Source organism: Ananas comosus, linkage group 6 (assembly GCF_001540865.1).
Source record: "Ananas comosus cultivar F153 linkage group 6, ASM154086v1, whole genome shotgun sequence".
NCBI classification, from domain to species: Eukaryota; Viridiplantae; Streptophyta; class Magnoliopsida; order Poales; family Bromeliaceae; genus Ananas; species Ananas comosus.
The window spans coordinates 9,196,934-9,217,040 of NC_033626.1; the positions used below are offsets into that span (position 1 = coordinate 9,196,934).

The window sequence follows — 20,107 nt, forward strand, 5'->3', positions numbered from 1 at the left end:
AGTAAACTAATGGCATCTAATCGTGTTTTAGGTTATTTGTCAGTGACAAGAGTAAAAACTGCTTTGACAATATCATTTTTCTATAGATTCTGATGTTTTGGATATATAAAGGTTACTCTTATATATTTTTGGCTAAATTACAGAAAATCTCCCTGTAATAACCCGTTTTTTCACTTTTCCTCCCTGACATTTAAAAACCTACGTTTTTTCACTTTCCCTCCCTGACATTTAAAAACCTACAATTTCCCCCCCTGTAAAATGAAAATGTTCACAAGAGGGTTACGGTGTGTAAAATGACCATTTTGCCCCTCGCCATTGTCGTCTTCTTCCCCATCTTCCTCAGCTGCCTCTTCGTTCGGCCGCGATTCCCATCTCAATCGGCCGCGATTTCTCTCTATTTCCTTCTCCACCTGCTCCCCTTCTCCTCCTGCACCCTCGCCACCCTCGATTTCAACGACAGTAGGAGAAAACCGAGGTGGGCAACAGTACAAGAAGGGAAAAGAAGGCAAAGGCGAGGCTGCGGAGGACGGCGAAGGGGATGTGGGTGAGGGCGAGGCAGTGGAGGGCGGCGAGGCGGCGGCGAGGTGGCGAGCCGGAGGGAGGTGAAGCAACAGGGAGATAGCAGAGGGGTATTTTCGGCATAAAAATATATTTTTTAACGAAACTTTAACGGAACCCTAACGATAGGGGGTGAAGTGCACATTTTTTATTTTATAGGAGGGCAAAGTATAGGTTTTTAAATGTCAGGGAGGGAAAGTGAAAAAACGGGTTATTACAAAGGGATTTTCTGTAATTTAGCCTATATTTTTTTAGTGTTGATGATGCATTAGCAGTATAATACAAAAGCATTTAATAGCTTTTGAGATGGTCATTTAGGTTCCGTTTTAGTTCGAGAATAATTTATTCTTGAAACATAAGCAAAACTTAGACTAATTTGTGTTTGGACGAAAATGGAAATATTTTGAGAAATAAAAAAAATTATGTTTGGACAATTTGATTGGAATAGTAAGAATAAGAGTAATTATGATTGAAAACGAAAATAATTTATCTAAATAATAAAAATCTAAATATTAGTAAAATAATAGTTCAATAAGTTAGTAAATTATTTAATTGGAAATACTATATGAGATGATGAAAAATGAAGTTAATTAGTGCATAACTATATAAAATAAGTCAATATGTTAATATTAATCAATTAGTTAATCAGTTATATTTTTAGTTAACACATTAATCAAATAAATTAAAGTATTTAATTATTTAGATAAGTATTAGTTAATGGCTTGAATAAGCATATCAAGTAGCTAATTAGTTAATTAACTAATTAATTATAAATAAAAAAAATTAATTACTATATGATATTTATCAATTTAATAAATTAGATGATTAATTAGTGAATTATTAAACAAATTAATTACATTCATTAATAATATTTTATAATTATTTATAACTTAATTAATAAAGGTATAAGATAAAAAAAAATGACTTGTTCCACCTAATGCGTGGAACTATTCTTCCCTCTAAATGCGAGTTATTCTGAAATAATTCGTTACAAAAAAAAAATTAGTAATTCCTAGCACTATTTGAAAAAAAAGAAAAGAATAAAAAAGAAAAAAACCACCTTTTTCCTTCAACAAAGCATGGCCTTAAGGTGCTCAGAGAGTAGCCTACATGAGATGATCTAGGTTGCTTCTCCATCGGTTCAAATAATACATCCAATCAAAAAATTTTCTCCCTGCGTGTAAAAGTACATAGCTAAAATTTCTTTACAATAATATTTTAACATGTTCTGAGGCCCACCTGCTTCACTATGTAGGCTAATTTACCCTCTAATAAATGAATGAAGAGGTAGCATGCTATTTATTTCTAAAAAAAAAAATAATATTTTAACTTGCAAATATATTTTAAACCATAAAAACAAAGCATGGGTTGGAGATTGGGGAGTGAGCTCCCGCTGGGGGGTCCTAGAATAGAGATGTAAGATGCCAAGCTCCCCATTATGGGAAGGAGGAAAAAAAAAACAAAAAAATCATTAAAAGAAAAAAGTGAGACTAAACACTAACTGCGATGTGCAGAATGAACCTTCCCAAAAGTTCTAGCCCACTCATGTTCTAGCCCACTCATGGAGACAATGCTCTACAAATTCCGCCTGCAGCTTTGCTCCATTAGTGCTTAACAACCAAGGATTTAAGTGCCGTGACACGGAGTCGTGCCGGAAACTTGCTGGCACGGTACGGCACGGTGCGTGCCGTGCCGTACCGATGCGTGCCAGTCAAAAAAAATTTTGTATGCCGACACATAATAGAATGAAATATTTATTTTCTTTAGCAACAAAATATTCTAACTATTTATTATGTCTTTTTATCACATCTTTTGAACTTTAATGAGAAAATTACTTACTAATTTAAAGAATAGAAGGTTTTGAACTGTAACATCGGCACAAGGTCTATATCGTGCCAGTATCTTGTTGGCACGGTACGACACGGTGGATACGGTCTGTGCCGACGGGCACTTAAAACCTTGTTAACAACCATCAACAAAGTTACTATAAACCTTCCATCCCTGTAAACCTTCCTCTACACATCTATAAGAATTGAAAATCCCCATTATCCGATTCAGTGCTTCAACAACAACAAATTACAAAATTCAAGATCCATCAATTTACAAACAGAAACCAAAGGGATACTTCTGTGCCACAATCTAGATAATTGAACAAGCATTTGTTCCTTGTTTAACCATCTGCTTTTTCAAAATGCGACTCCAAGATAAAGAGGTATTGCTCGAGTATATTACCTGGTTGATTCTAGGGAAATTTACAGTCGGCTAAGATTCTGGCAATCAAACTTGACGCTCTGCAGATGGTAGGCTCCTTAGCTTTGTTATAGTCTTTTGCAGTTCCATGTTTGACAGACGTTCAACATCCAGCGCCCGTTCGAGCTGTGTGAAACACAGTATTGCACTTTAGTTACGATAGTTGCCAATAAATATTGCAACTTTAGACATTGTACCTTTGCTGCTCTAGCACTCCACTCTCCAAGAATAGCTCTAAGCCTTTCGTTCTCTTCCACATACTGTAATGCATATGTTAGCCTTACACAAAAGAGTTTAGTTTTTTTTTTAAGAAAAAAATCTTTTAAATATTTCTTACTTGATAATATACCTGGTTGTTTGTCCCGGTAATGCGCTGAATCTCCGAGTCCTTCTCAGCAATCAAACTTCGAGCAAGGCGTAACTCCGATTGTACTTGATTCATCTGCAATACAAAACAGCAATGTGAGATGCCATAAGAATATTTCTGGCGCATCAAAGCAACTCAGTGCTGTTCAGGAATAAAATTGGCTGGGATAATTTTCTTTGATCCCCATCTTACTCCATTATCCAATAATTCAAGAGAATCAGCTGAAACTTTCTTTGGTTGCTAGGAACAAAATGAGTGAGTAATGTTAAGAAAATGCTATTCAATTGTCTTGATGGATCAACTATTCCCTAAATAAAGAATTCCAAACTTTCCAGCAGAACATATTTAACATTTTCTAGCTTAAGAGCAAAATAGAAAGTCCTTTTTAATTGATAACAAGGATGAACAAGACTAATGAAGGTTTATTCTCAAACCAAATTGGACCTAAGGCAGTTTCTTGTGTCATCGGTTAGAACAAATTGCCATCCCCGTATGTGGACAGACGAGGAAAATATTTTTATCATAATGTTAAATTGTATGGAGACAAGCAATTTTGAAATTAAATCCTAGCTTCTTTTTTAAAATTAACACATCAATTTTCTTATTTTGACTTGAGATTATTTTCATCCGTGAAAATAGGGAGAACTGAAACTAACGATCTTGTGAAATGTCATCCATTAACTGTTAATGGATTCTGCAGTCTCAGTTTACTCTCTTCGACAGAAGTGGAGAAAGAACCAAGTCCAATGATACTGTTAAAACCTCCAAATTTTCAATCATGAGTAGACTGGACACAACTTGCAACATATTACCTCAGCAGACAGTGCTCGAAGTTCTTGATCACGTGATGCTAAAAGATGAGCAAGGTCAACCTGCATGATATAAAAATGGAGGCCACAGTAAGCTATGGCTATGTGATCTATTGAAAACTTAACCAACGTATAACATGATTTCATTGCCAAAAACAACTCATAATGACATAATATTGTTGGTTTCTGCAAATTTACGTTCGTACATGAGAAAAAAGAATATGAAGTTGAAGGTCATATGATCAATGTGTGTGTAAACGGACATATGACGATGAATATAATAAGTAATAACTGCAAACAAAGTGTTGAAGGATGGATATCTACTAGCAAAGAAGTGTTTAAATATATCGAGGACCAGAAACTTTGTATGGAAATCTCAAGGAAAAGAAGATAAGCAATTCCCATATGCCCATAAATGCCCACGTTCTCTCCCCAGAAAACCACCACAAGTTTTGCCTAATAGCAGCATATCCTTGATATTCACTAGGTAATTCTATGCCAGCTTAAGTGAATCAATTGCTGTGCACCTGAGGGGTGCTTCCATCATCAGTTCGTTGGTACTTGCTTAAGGATTCTTGCAAACGCAGAACCTGCAAGAGGAAGACTAAATTTGTAAGAAGAGAGCAGCAACAATCTAAAGTAAGAAACCATTTAAGCAGCCACCAATATGCTAGGAGGCACAGAAAATATTCATATGACTTCTGTAGCATCATTTGCAAATCCTACCAGTAATCTCCGTAAGCTATGCCTTCTTTTCCTTCTTTTGTAACTCATACTCTTATAGGAAAAGTTCTTCTAAAAATCAAATTCTTCCCAAAAAAAAAAAAGAGGTTTCCTATCTCTGCCCGCTAATTCCTTCTCTATTAATGTCAATCATTCACCTCAGCCTTAGAATCCACACTGTTCACCTCCGTAACTTAATCTGTCTGAAAGAAGCAATCTCTTCACAATGATACAAAAGTAATATGAATTATGAACTTAGTTGTCCTAAATTTTAAGCACCAAAAAGGAAAGGCCAAAAGGATTTTTATTTTACTAATAAACCAAAACACTGCCGTCTCCAGATTTTTCATTTCATGTTTACAGAAAACAGACAATCATATTTACAACCAATTGAAGAAATCAACCATACGGGACGCTTCTATATCTTGTTGCTCTGCATAGTAACTAGTTGGACTCATACCTACTTAGACCTCAAAACGCTTCAATTATAATAATAATAATAATAATAATAATAATAATAATTAAATATCAAACCAAATACAGAAAAGAAAAGAAAATGAAGCATGTATAGTTTGCGATACAATGATGTGTAGAATATTAAGTAATTCTAATTAACTGTACCTCCTCACTCAGATAATGAAGGTTTTCCCTTTGGTATTGCAGCAAAGCCATTTGTTGATCAGATAGATGGCCACCATCATAATATCTGTTAAAACAGTCTTAGAGACGTGAGAATTATGTCTTATCATGAAATAGCAGCTTTTACGAGAAGCTCTAATTCATACAATAAGCAAATGCTCGACATCACGCCCTTCTTTTTTTCTTTTTTTTTATGTTATTTGCTTCTAGTTTTGACTCCTGAATAAAAGATTCTCAGATCCTACCTCAGATCCTCCAGTGAGCTAGATGGCTGTAATGCAGAATATAGTGACTTTAAGACATCAGGTTGACCATTCAGAGCATTGTACTTATAGATACACCCTGTGCACAGAAATAAACAGTAAATCTTTGACTATCATTCTGCATAAAACAACACATAATCATCAAACTGGAGGAAATCAAAGTAAAAAAAAGAATTCTTGCTAAAGATTAATATATATAATCTACTTTTTCTGTATCTAGGCTATTTGGACACGCGCGTCTTTCTAAATCTAACGAATTCAAAAGCTAACACCTCTCTGGTGTCCTCAACCTACAGTCCTCAAACTACATTCTCTCTATAATCCTTCAGCTTTTGCATGAAGCAACTGATCTCAAGACTCAATACTGCACCATTTGATTGCAAGTTCACTACTTTTACCATTGTACCAAGCAATGGTCCCTTATTACCATTACCTCATTGAAAACAACTGACATACAACTTATTACATTAGTATGAACAATGAAGATATCGTGTTCATGGTTAGTGCAATAATGAACTTTGAATTGCAAATGTGTGCCATCAAAATATCCATCAAAATAAGCTAATAAGTAGAGTCAGCTTTCCATCAAATTAAGCTGAAGTTGTTAGTCATCTAACAGTATCACAATAAAGAGGTCAAACATGTTCCAAAATCTATAAGACAACTTGTTGGGATTTGGTTACGCACCAATATATAAACCCATGAAACATCCAGCGCAGACAGCTTCAACAACCATAATAGTCCTGCATATACCAAAATGGAATAAATATACAAGAACAGCAGTCTAACATTATCATGTTCAAGATCGCACAACAAGGATCAAAATTCATATGGTTCATTTTTCTCATATCATGTAACCCAGCATAAATTTTAACAAGCAAGAGCTCATAATTACAGACAACAAATAATTAGCTTACAACTTGCCAAAAAACAGTCTAAGATTGATGTCAAACAGTCTAAGATTGATGTCAGACTTATCCATAAAGAAAATGTTGATAGCTCTCTTAGATTATCTACCACATCAAGTTAGTGCAGCAACCACAAGGATTATAAAATTTGCCTACAACAACTATCTAAAAAACCAGTTAGCTGGTTTCTTAACTATTTTGTAAGATGACGTTGTGATAATTAGCTTATCTAGGAGCTGGGCTTATTCAATTAATGATGTCAATTCTGAGCATCTTAGACAGTCACTAAGCCATCTAGCAAATATTGTCAACAAATAGAAGGGTCCTATGAGAGAATAAAGAAAGCATTCGGCATCCTCTAATTGATAGATAATACTAAATGACATGGATATAAACTTGGTGTAAAGCATTATATATCAATGCTTGAGGTTTATAGGGACTCCATAGTTCTCACAGCACATTACATATTGATGTGGAATTATTTACACCAGCAGTTTTTTAATGGTATTCAAGAGGTAACATGGATTGTATAAATTGTCACACATCTATACCGTGTGCCGAGATCATGCGCGTTGTTTTATGTCACATATATCAAGCAGTTTTTTAAATGTTACAATGTAATAACACTCTGAAATTATGCAGCCTTGACCGCGGATCTACAAGGGAAATAGTGAGAAAGGAAAAGACTGTCATGAGGATGCTCAGGAATATGCATTGTATATTCGTAGAGATTTGTTATCAATGCATTTCTTGGACAAGGGGCACAATGGCTAGGAAGAGCATCTAACCTAATTAGAGTTTTAGACATGAGATTGGTAGTTCCTCCCTAAAAATAGATACATGAGGCATTGTCAAGCATTCCTCTGTCTACATGTCTATATCACAAATAAAAAAAAAAAAGAGAAAAGAAAAGAAAAGAAAAAGTCTGCATATTATTTTTTCATGTAGATGTATGCTGTTAGTATCTTTTCCCGCTCCTACTGTAGCCTTAATAGTGATAGATAGATTTAACACCTCTATTAGGCGCTTCTCTGTTCCAAGAGAAAGAGAGACATCTTTTTTTAATTCAGCCAAAGTTAGAAGCCATTAAGAAAAACTCTTCTTTTTAATAAAATTAACCGTTACAACAAAAGAGAAGAGCCTCTTATTTGCAGGCCTAGAATCATTATAGTAATCCTAATATAACAAGAATACTAAATAAGATAGAATAAATTAAAAGATATTCCTAATATAATAGATATCTCAAATAATATCTTTTTGAATCTAATAAGTAAAATAATTCAAGTTTAATAAGAAAAAGACTACAAATCCAGGTTGGATTAAAATTCGTGAGTCCGACTAGAATCTGTGAGTAATCATAACATATGCCCACTAATTCAATTACTCTGATTCTTTACAAATGCAAACCAGAAACCATCTGAAGACATACCATTATCTGATGTGGTTAAGAAAACAAAGTTAACTGAGTATATTTGAAGAATATTACCTTAGCAAAATTGTGATCGACAATATTCTGATATAAGGCTGCCAGACTAGGACAAGTAACATCAATGCAGTTCCTGTAACACATGTAATAAGATCAGATCAATAAGAACTTGTAGAAACTACCAAGTTATGCCAAAGAACAACAAACTGAAGACTACTTTAAAGAACCAGGATCTTAAATTGCGAGCAATAAGTTCAAAAATATAAAATCATAGGCATCTACAACAGATACGATGAAAAATGCCCAAAGAATAAGAACCATATCAGTAAGCCCATAGAAACAAGAAGTTTAAGATTAAACTAAATAAACAAATAAGTTCGCATTACCAGCCTTATATGCAACTTATATTTCCATTTGTTGCATCTCAAATTGATACAGATGATTATATGAAGGGATAATTGCCTATATACCCCTCATGCGTCTGGAAATATCCGATCTACCCCTACTTTTTTTTTCTTTCTAAAATGTCCCTCATATGTTCCACCGTTATTCCAAAATACCCCCGCAGTTATCCTCTGTTATCTTAACTCGGGTTAAACATGGGTTAAATGTATACTAGAGTTAAAACCTATATAAAATACCTATTTTACCCCTAACTTATTATGCCAATTCCTTAAGTTATCCTCTTTCTCTCCCAAAGTCCCAACTTGATCGCCGGCTCCTCCGCCTCCATCTTGCCGGCTCCCGCTGCCGGCGGGGCGGAAGCGCCGGCGCCTCCTGAGCACGGAGAGCGGGTTCTTCGCCCTCGCCAAGGCCTTCGCCGCAAGCGTCACCCTCGCCACGGGCTTCGTCCACATGCTCCACGACGTCGAGGCCGCGCTCACTAACCCCTGCCTCCTCCGCTTCCCCTGGCGCTGCTTCCCCTTCTCCGGCTTCGTCGCCATGGCCGCCGCCCTCTCCACCCTCGTCCTCGACTTCCTCGCCACCCAGTTCTACGAGCGCAAGCACCGCGCCGCCGCCGCCGCCGCCGCCGAGACCGACGCCACGGCAGAGGACGACGAGGGGTGCTCCATCACCACGGCGGCGCTGGAGCCACCCGTGGACGAGGACGAGGACGAGGACGAGGACGAGGGCTCCGCCAAGGGCGGCGACGCGGTGCACATCGTCAGGATGCGCGCGCACGCGGCGGCGCACGGCCACAGCCACCACCACCACGGATTAAATAAATATATTTAATCTATTATTAAATATATTTAATAATAGATTAATTATATTTAATCTATTATTAAATATATTTAATAATAGATTAAATATATTTAATCTATTATTAAATATTATTATAATAATATATATAGTATAATACCGAATTTTTAAAAATTATATATAAAAATTATATTTGATCCCGAATTTTTAATTGGTGAACGTATAATACCTGTATAAATCACGTATCCGAATAATTGCCGAATCCGTTTTTTAGCTGTATTTTTCAACAAATTTAAAAATTAAAAGACGAATTTTATCCGAATTATATTCGTACCGAATTTTTGCCGAATCCGAATTAACTAACTATGTCTCCAGCTACCAAGGTTGGTTTAACTGCTATCGATCTCGGCGTGTTTAATTAACTAATTTATATTTGAAGGGCAAATAAGAAAAATATTTGCTATATAAAGGGTATATAAGAAAAGTTCGTTACGGTAGAAGGGTATATTAGAATGGGCAAAATGGTAATTTTACAGAGATAACGGCAGCTCACTAACGGAGCTGAACTCCAGGGGTATATTAGAAAGACTTGGAACATAAGAAGGGTATTTTCAATATTAGCCTTCTAAGAGGGGTAAATAAGAAAACCGGAAACTTTTCAAGGGTATATAGGTAATTGCCCCTTATATGAAATATCATACCATAAGCAATAATGGCAAATGGAAGGCGTGCACTGTGCTTCAATCTCTGGCTAAAAGAGTAGTAACCCTGCATAGCACATGCACAATCTTGTTAGATTGGAGAGCAAAAATTACAAATTGTGACTGATAGGAAACAAAGCCTAAATTTGAAAGAAAGGTTTGGGTTCTAAAGCATCATTCTTTCCCAAATTTATCATGCCTTGAGGAAGAAACAATGAAACATTAGGATAGAAGATGAGCCTTCAAGAGGTGCTTATGATTTTTAAATTATGTAATTTCCCCATATTACAATCACCTGGTAACTTCAGGGTCCAAGAGCATTTTGGTCAACCAGGGGTATATTAGATATTTTTGAAGTTTTGAAGGGCATATTAGCTATTATCCCAAAGAACAAAGTTGGGGATTTCGATTTTAGTTTTTACTGCAACTTGTAAGCAAAGTTAACAATCTATTAAGAAACAAAGTTAAGAATCTATTGGCAAAGCTAAACTAAGTTTTCTGAAAATATGGTGAAGAAACAGCAGATCTGTTAAGACTAGCGAACAAGAAATACCTGCAACCGCACTTTTCTGACCTGGTAGACCCAATATTGCTGAAATACACCTGGAGATCATTTTATGGCAACCCATACATAATAATGTCTTTGCTAAAAGCAGAGAATTGCAGTTTTTGAAAGTGTAGGTCACAGATCATGCAAGAGTTTTTCAGTGCTGTAATTAACTAGGGTGAATAATTACTGGAATTCCTAACAATACAATTACGTTGACAAACTTTTGAATACAAACATGTATAAAAATCATGATAGAAATTTCTGAAATCAGTAAATCCAACGAGGAGATTAGTATGAAAATGAGATGGCTAAAGCAATCATCATCCTCAAGTATCTATGGCGATTAGTTCCTATCGATTTTCGTAAAAGTTTAGAGATAATAAGCTTGACCATATTGTTTAATGCTTTATCCTCCTAACTTCCCTAAGATGTCTGAAGCTCCTATAAGATTTCTCAATCTAGTCTACAGATATAGATAGAAATCATAGAACTAGAACCTACTTAATCTTGTGATGAGCAAAAGCATATCAATGACTGATCAAATCACTTAAAGAACAAAATTTCAACCATAAATCCATCTAATACTAAGAGAATCGAGAACATTTTCAGTTCTCGCAAATCTAAAATCCCAAGATCGTTATATACCAAGCACATTGTAATCCCGTGCTCCTAAATAACGTATTACAACTAATAAACAGAACTGAATATGCATTTACACTTGCTTTACATAATCACTGCAGGCAAAAGATACTTCATGGTGACATGCAAAGGTGATGAACAGGATCATCTTATGATGGTCAGATCCTAGTTGGTAGAGAGATGGCGTAAATCTCCACCACCCAACCAAAGAAGACTACTTCCTACGGATGTTAGCAGATTGCAACATGATCTATTCCATGTTGCCTATGCTTTGACCAAGACACAGCAGGCACAAGAAGGATTGCAGAAATCCAAATTATAAAAACAAGAAACATGAATACTTACTATTGGCATGTCAATTGAGTATAAATGTTTGAGCAAGTTAAAAAGGGCGGGAAAAAATTGACGATCTGATAGAATACCTGTTAATATCAATAGAAGCGCATTAGCACTGCAAAGCAACATTGGGATCAAATTGGGTATAAGGAAGAATATCCATGGAGCTGCAGCAGCCACAACAGCATAACCTGCCTAGAGAAGAATAAGTAAACTCGGCTTTCAAATATAAAATAAGATAACTAAAAAAATTTGTACTGACTGATAATTATCAGAAAACAGCAAGCAAGGGGAAATTATATGATAAATCTACTTAAATAAAAAAAAACTGTACAGAACTAGACTCAAATGACAAACAGTGTCCCTGATATCACTTTATAATTACAATATGATGCCACAGACATTTAAGTTTCAGAGAGCGTAATTACTCTGTGGAAAATCTACATAGATACAGAAAGTATACTTGCCAATAGGAGACAATATAAAGCACCACCAAGTATGCTCCTTGGCTGCCGATGACCAGACAGTGGTGCTTCCTGTAATATGTCGATAAAACTACAAATGGACATTACAAAGCTTCATCAAACTAAAAAACTCTTCCCTATAGTGTTCAACAATGACAACAGAAAACTTAAACCTCAGCAGCAAAAGCAATGGGTAAAACTCACACCGAACAGCACTGTCAGATAACATATCATATGAAGTCATATATCAGTAAGGCAAACAAATAGCACACATGTAAGTCAAGAATGCGAGTCATCTACACCTCCTACACCATTGTTTATGCAGAGGTCAATTAAATAAGTAAGAAATAAGAAGATGATACCACAGACCGAAGATCATTGTTTCTTTTTCAATGACAACATGATCAGATTAAAGACACCTGATTTTTTAACCCTTTGTCTGTTGCAAGCATAGCAAATGATCATTAAGAAAAAATGTAAAACACACAAATTCTGGATGGGGCAATTTAGAGAAACTTGCATTTTTACATCAAGACAGACAAATAAAAGATGCATAATGCCAACAATTTCATAATCAACAAAGAGCACCGGACTCTAATCATACATAGATCACAAGATACAATATTCTGATTTGTACATCAGAAAACAATTATAATACTATACAGAAAGTAGCAGCAGAAGATTCCAACATGCGTAATCAAATTATCACAGTGCATAAAAACTACCCCTGTTGCACCTTTCCATGTATTACCAGCAGTTCCAAGTAACACAAAATTTTAGCTAACATATAGACAAATCAAACTAATTGATATGTACTTAACTGGTAGATTATAACACCATGTTAGTTCTAATTGTGATGTCGGTGTTACATTATATTGACAGGGCGCTTGACAGCCAGAGAAAATTCCATGTTATGCGACTAATGAAAGCTTCATTAGAATATTTCATTGATTCATGAGAAAACCAAACAAATAGAAACACCAAAAAGCTAACATTACAATGATTGATCAAGAAAGAGGCATGCAAATCAGTTCAGCTTAAGATCTACCGCAGCAGTTAGCTAATTAATCCTAAAAATGGTAAAAGCACAAATTGCATTTTAACTATTAGTGTTATGCTGGGAAGTAGAAAGGCTCAAAAAAGTCGCAGCCCTGATGCTCACATGAAACTTCTCCAGTTTTCATCACCCATCATTAGTTTCTTAACAAAACCAGAAATGGGGCCTTCATATCAGTACTTCTATTTTTGGGATCTGGAAGCCTAATTGAGCTTCCTGCTCAAGCCAAAAGTTCTGGACTTTTTTCTTGACTAACGCCTAACTTCTGCCACTCCAAGAGGAAAGCTGTAGCCAAAAGTGGTAGATTTAATTTTTCTTGAAAAATTTTCTAGCACTCGCACCTCAGATAGAGAAGTACATTCCCAAAGACAAGCTTAGCAATCACTTACAAAGCTATTTGTAAGTAATATCACAAGAACGTAAACATGCATAGCATTTGCTCACTCACATTATTAGTAAAAAAAACAAAATAGAAAGGCGATGCCATGGCAAAGATATCAATTGAACACTAATGTGACTCGCTCGAAACCTCGGATTCGGCACGTTTATGTCTAGAAATATCTACCGAACCAAATTCCGCTTCAATTCCGACGATCCAAATCAAGATTACGGATTCGACACATTCCCCATTGTTATTCAGAGAGTAGATTCGTCAAATTGCTACGAGCTAGGGCAAATCACTAAAATCCTCACGCAAAACTCTGCGATTGGAAGAAGATGGATTGGGAACGATTTGGGGGGGAGGAGAATCGGGGATCTAGGGTTTTGAAATTGAGGCTTACAGGTTGTTGTCTTCGGCGGTGGGGGCGGCGGAGGAGGAGGTACCCCTCTCGTGCGACATCGCCGCGGCCGATCCCTGTCGCCGCGCTCTCCCCCGCTCCTCCTCTTCCACTACGTCGCCGAGCTCCGCGTCGCGATCCGAGAGGTCTCTCACTTTTCCCCTCTAAATCATAAAAAAAAAAAAAAAAAAAAAAAAAAAAGCGCCGGTACATGTCGCGGTTGTGATAAAATGTATAGACACCCCCCTAATTTTTAACTCTCTTTGAAATTCACCCTTTTAAATTTTTTTCAGATGGAAATGTACCTAATTTATGTGCACTATAGAATACAATTACTATGCTATTACAAGAATAGCAGTCTTTATATTCCTAAGTTTCTAATTATTTATTAATTTTGATAGATGGTTAGGGTATGGTTAAAAACTTAGGAGTACAAATACTGTTGTGCGCACAGCATGTCTACTCCTGCACTATATATTATTTTAAATTATCCATCGAATATTTCAAATTTGTAATTTTGTTATCCAACCTTCTAATTTATTTAATTTAAATCGGTCAACGATCCTATGATATTAAAATTTAAGGTATTTAATGAATTTACTGTGAAAATTGTATAAAGTACGTTAACTAATTATGATTTCAAAATAATAATATTTCAACTAATTAGTTAACATTAAAATATTAATTAAAAATAATTTGATAAACTAATTAATTAATTAATTAATCATGAATACCGTTAGATACCTATTAAATGCTAATTAATAAATTAATTAATACATTGATTTATTGTTAATTAATTAACCATGAGTACTATCAATTGATAAATTAACTAACCATAAATAATTTGATAAACTAATAATTTAATAAATTAAGAGATTAATAAATTAATTATTTAATTAATTTGTCAAACTATTGATTGGTTAATCTATACTATATATAAAAGCTTTATAAAATCCTTAATGCCGGACGGAATCAAAATAATAATAAAAAAAAGTTCACTACAAACGGATATTATCTATTTGTTAAAAAAAATTCCAAATAAAAATAAACAATTATGATCAATCTTTAAAAAAAAGAGCATTCATATCTACATGCAAATTTTTGTCATGATTGGGTAATCTATATTATATATAAAAACTATATAAAATCCTTATTGACAGACGGAATCAAAATAATAATAAAAAAATGTTCACTACAAACGGGTATTATTTATTTGTTAAAAAAAATCTCAAATAAAAATAAACAGTTATGATCAATCTGTTATAAAAATAGCATTCCTATCCACATGCAAATTCAACCCTACAAATGGTTATGATTAATTTGTTAAAGAATATGTCAAATAAAAATAAACGTTTATGATCAATCTGTTAAAAAATAGCATTCATATCAATCTATTTTATATTAAAATTAGAATTTTATTTTAAATCGACAATTAAATTTAATTTTGGATATCAAAATTTAAAAAATTTTAAAAACTTAAAATATATATACATCAAAAATTAAATTTAATTTTGGATTATCTACTTTATATAAAATTTTAATTATAGTGGATCAAAATTAAATTTTAAATTTTAAAGTAATATGAAATAAATTTTGATCTTTTTAGTTTAGAACATATACTTAAATTTTAAATTCACCGGAATTCGAAAAATATATAACAATATTATATAAAAAAGAACAATATAGAATATCACAGATAATTTTAATAAAATATAACATATAAATTTATAAAATATAATTTTTATTGTTAATTTTTGAATAAAATATAAATTTATATTGATTTCAAATAAATTAAAATAATTGTTACATGTATTTGTACATATATTCAACTAGTCAATGTAAATATATATTGTTATTTCATAAACAAACTAAATAGTTAATTTTTTAACTAGCTGATTAATTATTAATTATAACTAATAACTCAAATAATCAATTCAATATTTGTTAAAGTAGTAAATTTAGTGGTTAATTATTAATCTAGTTAAATAGTAAATAAACTAATATATTTTTTAACTAATAATATTTTTTTATTAAGAGTTCAGCTACTATACTCTTATAAGTATAGATCTTTTTATACTCATACGTTTACGACCGTTAGATTTACTCCTTTAATCATTTTCATCCGTTAGATCATACTATTCAACATACCACCCACTTAATCCTAGGAAATCATTATCATCCTAACCACATATCCCTTTATCTAACAGTAAAAAATTTATGAGTACAAAAAAATGTATACTTATAAGAGTATAGTAGCCTAGTATTATTATTAATTAATATAAATATAAGGGAAGAAATTGTTGTTCAACTCCAAAGGGTGGCAAATATGCCCTCTCAACGCATTATCGAGATAACCTCTTATTCCACTTATTACTTCTTTTCTTATTTTTGAATCAAACACCGTTAAAGATATACATACAAAAAATACAATTATTTTACACTAATTTTTACAAATCAAATAATAAATTTGTTATACATACGAAAAATACAATTATTTTACACTAATTTTTACAAATCAAATAATAAATTTGTTATCAGCCGAAACTATTTTATATTTTGATAATAAATTTTCTAGTTCTGTATTTTTTATCTATAGACGTCTTAAAATATTTAAATTATATATATATATATATATATATATGATGTAAGACAAATTTTAGTCGTGTGAATGATAGTTTGAGCAATATCTCACCTTGGGAGCTCTCTCCACAATTCTTTTTTTTTTTTCTTTTTGTTGGTTTTTTGTTTTAAACATACTCAAGGTTTATTAGAGTTTTTGGTATAACCATTATAAACCCAGGAGGTTGGGTCCACAAATTGTGCTTAGTGTATCTACTTTGCTGCATTTTAAAAAGGCAAAAAAATAAATTTTCTTGAGAATATAACTCTATTTTTCTATTAACATCTATCGTTTATTTATTTATTTATAGATATTTTTATCCATTAGATATTCACATTATCTGTCACGTCCCGGATTACTCGTTTTTCCGGGCATGCTAACAGACCCGCCGTATATATAGAAATTTTTTCTGTATACGAAACGAAGCTGTACCTGTATCTGTAATCATACAACACTACAACCAGTAGTATAGAGCCGCTAAAATAAAAGCATATAGAATAATAAAGGTTCACTATACATACATAATATCCTGATATACAAAAACACTCGCTTCAGCGAAATACAACCATCAGTATATATAAGAACCAAAACTACAACTATCTGTAGCTGGTGCTCCTCTAGCTCTGTAACCCGTCGGGAATGGCTCTAACTCGCAACACCCTTTTCACGATCAGTATCAGCAGTAGCAGCAGCCGCAACCGAAGGCTCTGCAAATTATCCATAACTGGGCGTGAGAACTACTACAAAAAGAAGTAATCCTTAGTGGGTACCATTACCGACCTCAACGGCTCACCCACTAAGTCTACAGATGTATGCTTAATGATAGTAAATGAATTGGAAACAACTACAGCTACATGTCACTATACTATCATGATCCAACACTAACTATCTATAAAATAAAGCAATCTCTGACCCAATCTCACTAGGGACTGTGAATACACCCGTTTCGTCTGTCGAAGCTACACAGCTACCACCACGCTAGGCCATCTGTAGAGAGTAAGTCCAACCAGGACACAACGACGCCAACATAAACGCACAAAGTCCAACTCCGTAGTGGCACTCGTGGGCGCTACCCAACCGAGTATGCAAGCATATCTCTGTCGAGCTCAATCAGACTCTCACAAGCTATAGTAAAGTAAACAGGGTCTGACAACCAAACTCACGTGCTCTCGGCACAATCTGATGCAAAAACAGCAATTTGGGTCCACTGTTAACCTCAACGGCATCCGACAGTCCGGAACAGCCTAAACACTGCTGTAAAAATAAGGTTGGCATCCCAGCACGAGCGTAAATACATTCTAGACTATTCTAGGTATCCACCGCCAACAAACTACGGCGATACAAACAAACTACAGCTCCTAAGCCACTCGCGTCTCAAATACGTACTAACAGCGTTGATACGAACCGCAACAGCTTTAGAAGTTATCCGAGTATCAAATACGCACTAACAGCGTGGATACGAAACGCAACAACTTAAGGAGCTATCTGATAGTTTTAGAAACGACAGTGTAGAAACTACAGTTGAAAATTACTCGAGCTCGGTATTCCAGCACGAGCGTAAATACATTCTACACTAATCTGGGTATCCACCGCTCACAACTGCAGCGATACAAATAATCTGTGACACCCCAATAATCCCACATCGGATGGGAATGGGGTTGTCATTGGGTTTATAAGTGACTTAGACACTATTAATAAAAACTGGGCTTAAGTATTTTGGGCCAGTGGTTGGGCCCAACGAGTTATTGCTGCTAGTGGGCTGGGTCGTCACAGTTGGTATCAGAGCCAATTACCAGCCGAAAGTGTGAGATGAGTCTCGGCTGAGCCAGGGTCTGGATGACAGGCTAGCGAGACGAGTCTCACATCGCCTGGTACTTGTGAGTCTGAGCCTGACGAGAACGTCAGGGCTTAAAGGAGGGGAGATTGTGAGACCCCAGATAGTCCTATATATAAGATATAATAATAGGGCTAAACTCTTAACCCGGCTTAAGCATTTTGGGCCGGTTGTTGCGTCCAACGAGTTATTGTTGCTAGTGGGCTGAGTCGTTACATTTAGTATCAGAGCCGGTTCACTAGCTGGACATGTGTGGCGAGTCTCGGCTGAGCCAGGATCTAGATGACGGGTTAGCGAGACGAGTCTCACATCGCCTGGTGATCTTGGCTGTGTGTGTGATTGGACTGACGAGGACGTCAGGGCCTTAACGGGGGGAGTCTGTGACACCCCAATAATCCCACATCGGATGGGAATGGGATTGTCATTGGGTTTATAAGTGACTTAGACACTATTAATAAAAACTGGGCTTAAGCCCAACCGTCCCTAGAGCAAGTGGCAAAAGGCTTGGTGGTTGGTACCCGAGACCCAAGAGGTTAAGAGAGTTAAGCGTGCTAGGACGGGAGTAGTCCTAGGATGGGTGACCCTCTGGGAAGTCGGGGCGTCACAGTTGGTATCAGAGCTAATTACCAGCCGGAAGTGTGAGATGAGTCTCAGCCGACGAGGACGTAAGGGCTTAAGATAGTCCTATATATGAGATATAATAGGCCTAACTCTTAACCCGGCTTAAGCATTTGGGTGGTGGCTAGACCCAAGAGGTTAAGAGAGTTAAGAATAGTCCTAGGATGGGTGACCCCCTGGGAAGTCGGGGCGTAACATAATCTACGGCTCCTAGAGCTAAATCTAGTAGTTTAACATATGACAGTGTAGAATCGCATGTTTTCTCCTAAGTCAATTCCAAGTCCAACATGTATAATTTAGCTAATATTCTAAGCCCCAAATCAGCTTTTAGAATCATGCAAATCATAGAACTAAGCAACTAACATGAAGAACAAAGCTAAAACACATGATGTCATCATATAGTCTTAGGAGGTAATTCCAAAAATTTCGGTAAGCATCATTAACTCACCTCTAGCGCTAATCCACTGCAGCGAGAGGTCGCCGGAAAACCCTGCCAAGCTCAGCTACAAACCAGCATACTCCTCTCTAAAGTTCTAACACCAGAACATTAAAATTGCATTAATACCCTCAAATTTCAGCACTTAAGCATAAATCCTCCAATTCCAATGTCAAAACTCACCTATCAAACTTAAAATCCACAATTTAGGTGAAGAACATTCTCAAAACCAATAGAGAAAGGTGGAGTAAACTCCTCTGGTCGAAATTCCATTTCCTTCAAAGAATTGCTCCAAGAAAATCAATAAAAACTCAATTTCAGCTCAAAAACACCAGTAGCAGAAAAAAAAATGCCAAATTGACTATACTAACCTCAACCAAATGCTGTCAAAATGGGCTCCACGAAAACTTCAGGAAATCTACTAACCAACAAACCAAATTTCGTGGCAATCGGAGCTTTCTACGTCGCACACGAGCCAAAACGCCGAAGGTCGCTGCTGGAATTATACGGAAACTACAATCCTCAAAGTGGAAATGGTGGAATTTGGTGTAATTTGAGGGTTAAAGTGCAAATTCGAAGCTTCTCTGTGAAGAAGAGTGAAAAATCTTCTCAGGGGGTCGAACACAAACTTTTATAGGGAGGTGAAATGGTCTTATAAGCCCTAGGAACAAAGAACACAAACCTACTGTTCCTGTAGACCTCCAGGCCGTATAAAGCTCCCACTTCGGTTTCTTCGCATGCGGTCTGCTGTGCCCATAACGTGGTCTGATAGAACTCACATACCACATACACGTGTCAGCACAGTCGATATTCCAATGTGAACTTTCGGACCCATTTCTGGGCACCCGAAATCAGGATCCGAATTGGCTTCCAGTTTCTGCTCAGATCAGCACTCGACTTCTGGGCGACCCAAACCCAGTTCTGGGC

General features: G+C 35.5%; 1 protein-coding gene across 8 annotated transcripts; it reads right to left on the reverse strand.

The window, feature by feature from the left end:
• On the reverse strand, positions 2,581-13,850 carry LOC109711902. 8 transcript variants are annotated; one of them, XM_020235256.1, is made up of 14 exons: positions 13,676-13,834; positions 11,840-11,927; positions 11,459-11,567; positions 10,401-10,450; positions 9,848-9,914; positions 8,004-8,076; positions 6,297-6,352; positions 5,592-5,688; positions 5,329-5,413; positions 4,512-4,574; positions 3,988-4,047; positions 3,146-3,250; positions 3,006-3,068; positions 2,581-2,934 (listed from the first exon to the last, which is right to left on the reverse strand). In XM_020235256.1, exons 1-14 carry the CDS (start codon positions 13,732-13,734, stop codon positions 2,836-2,838), a joined length of 1,074 nt encoding a protein of 357 aa, XP_020090845.1. In that variant the 5' UTR covers positions 13,735-13,834; the 3' UTR covers positions 2,581-2,835. The 8 variants fall into 8 exon arrangements, with proteins under 8 accessions (XP_020090845.1, XP_020090846.1, XP_020090847.1 ...); XM_020235257.1 differs by having other exon boundaries at positions 11,459-11,563; positions 11,836-11,927; XM_020235258.1 differs by having other exon boundaries at positions 3,158-3,250; positions 13,676-13,833.

Excerpts from the sequence above, each read along its gene's own strand:
- LOC109711902 (XM_020235256.1), bottom strand. The coding sequence starts at position 13,734 with ATGTCGCACGAGAGGGGTACCTCCTCCTCCGCCGCCCCCACCGCCGAA. Across the intron at positions 9,915-10,400 it reads TCAGAAAAGTGCGGTTGCAG|GGTTACTACTCTTTTAGCCA; the intron begins GTATTTCTTGTT and ends TGTGCTATGCAG. Across the intron at positions 8,077-9,847 it reads ATTTGCCATTATTGCTTATG|GAACTGCATTGATGTTACTT; the intron begins GTATGATATTTC and ends CATGTGTTACAG.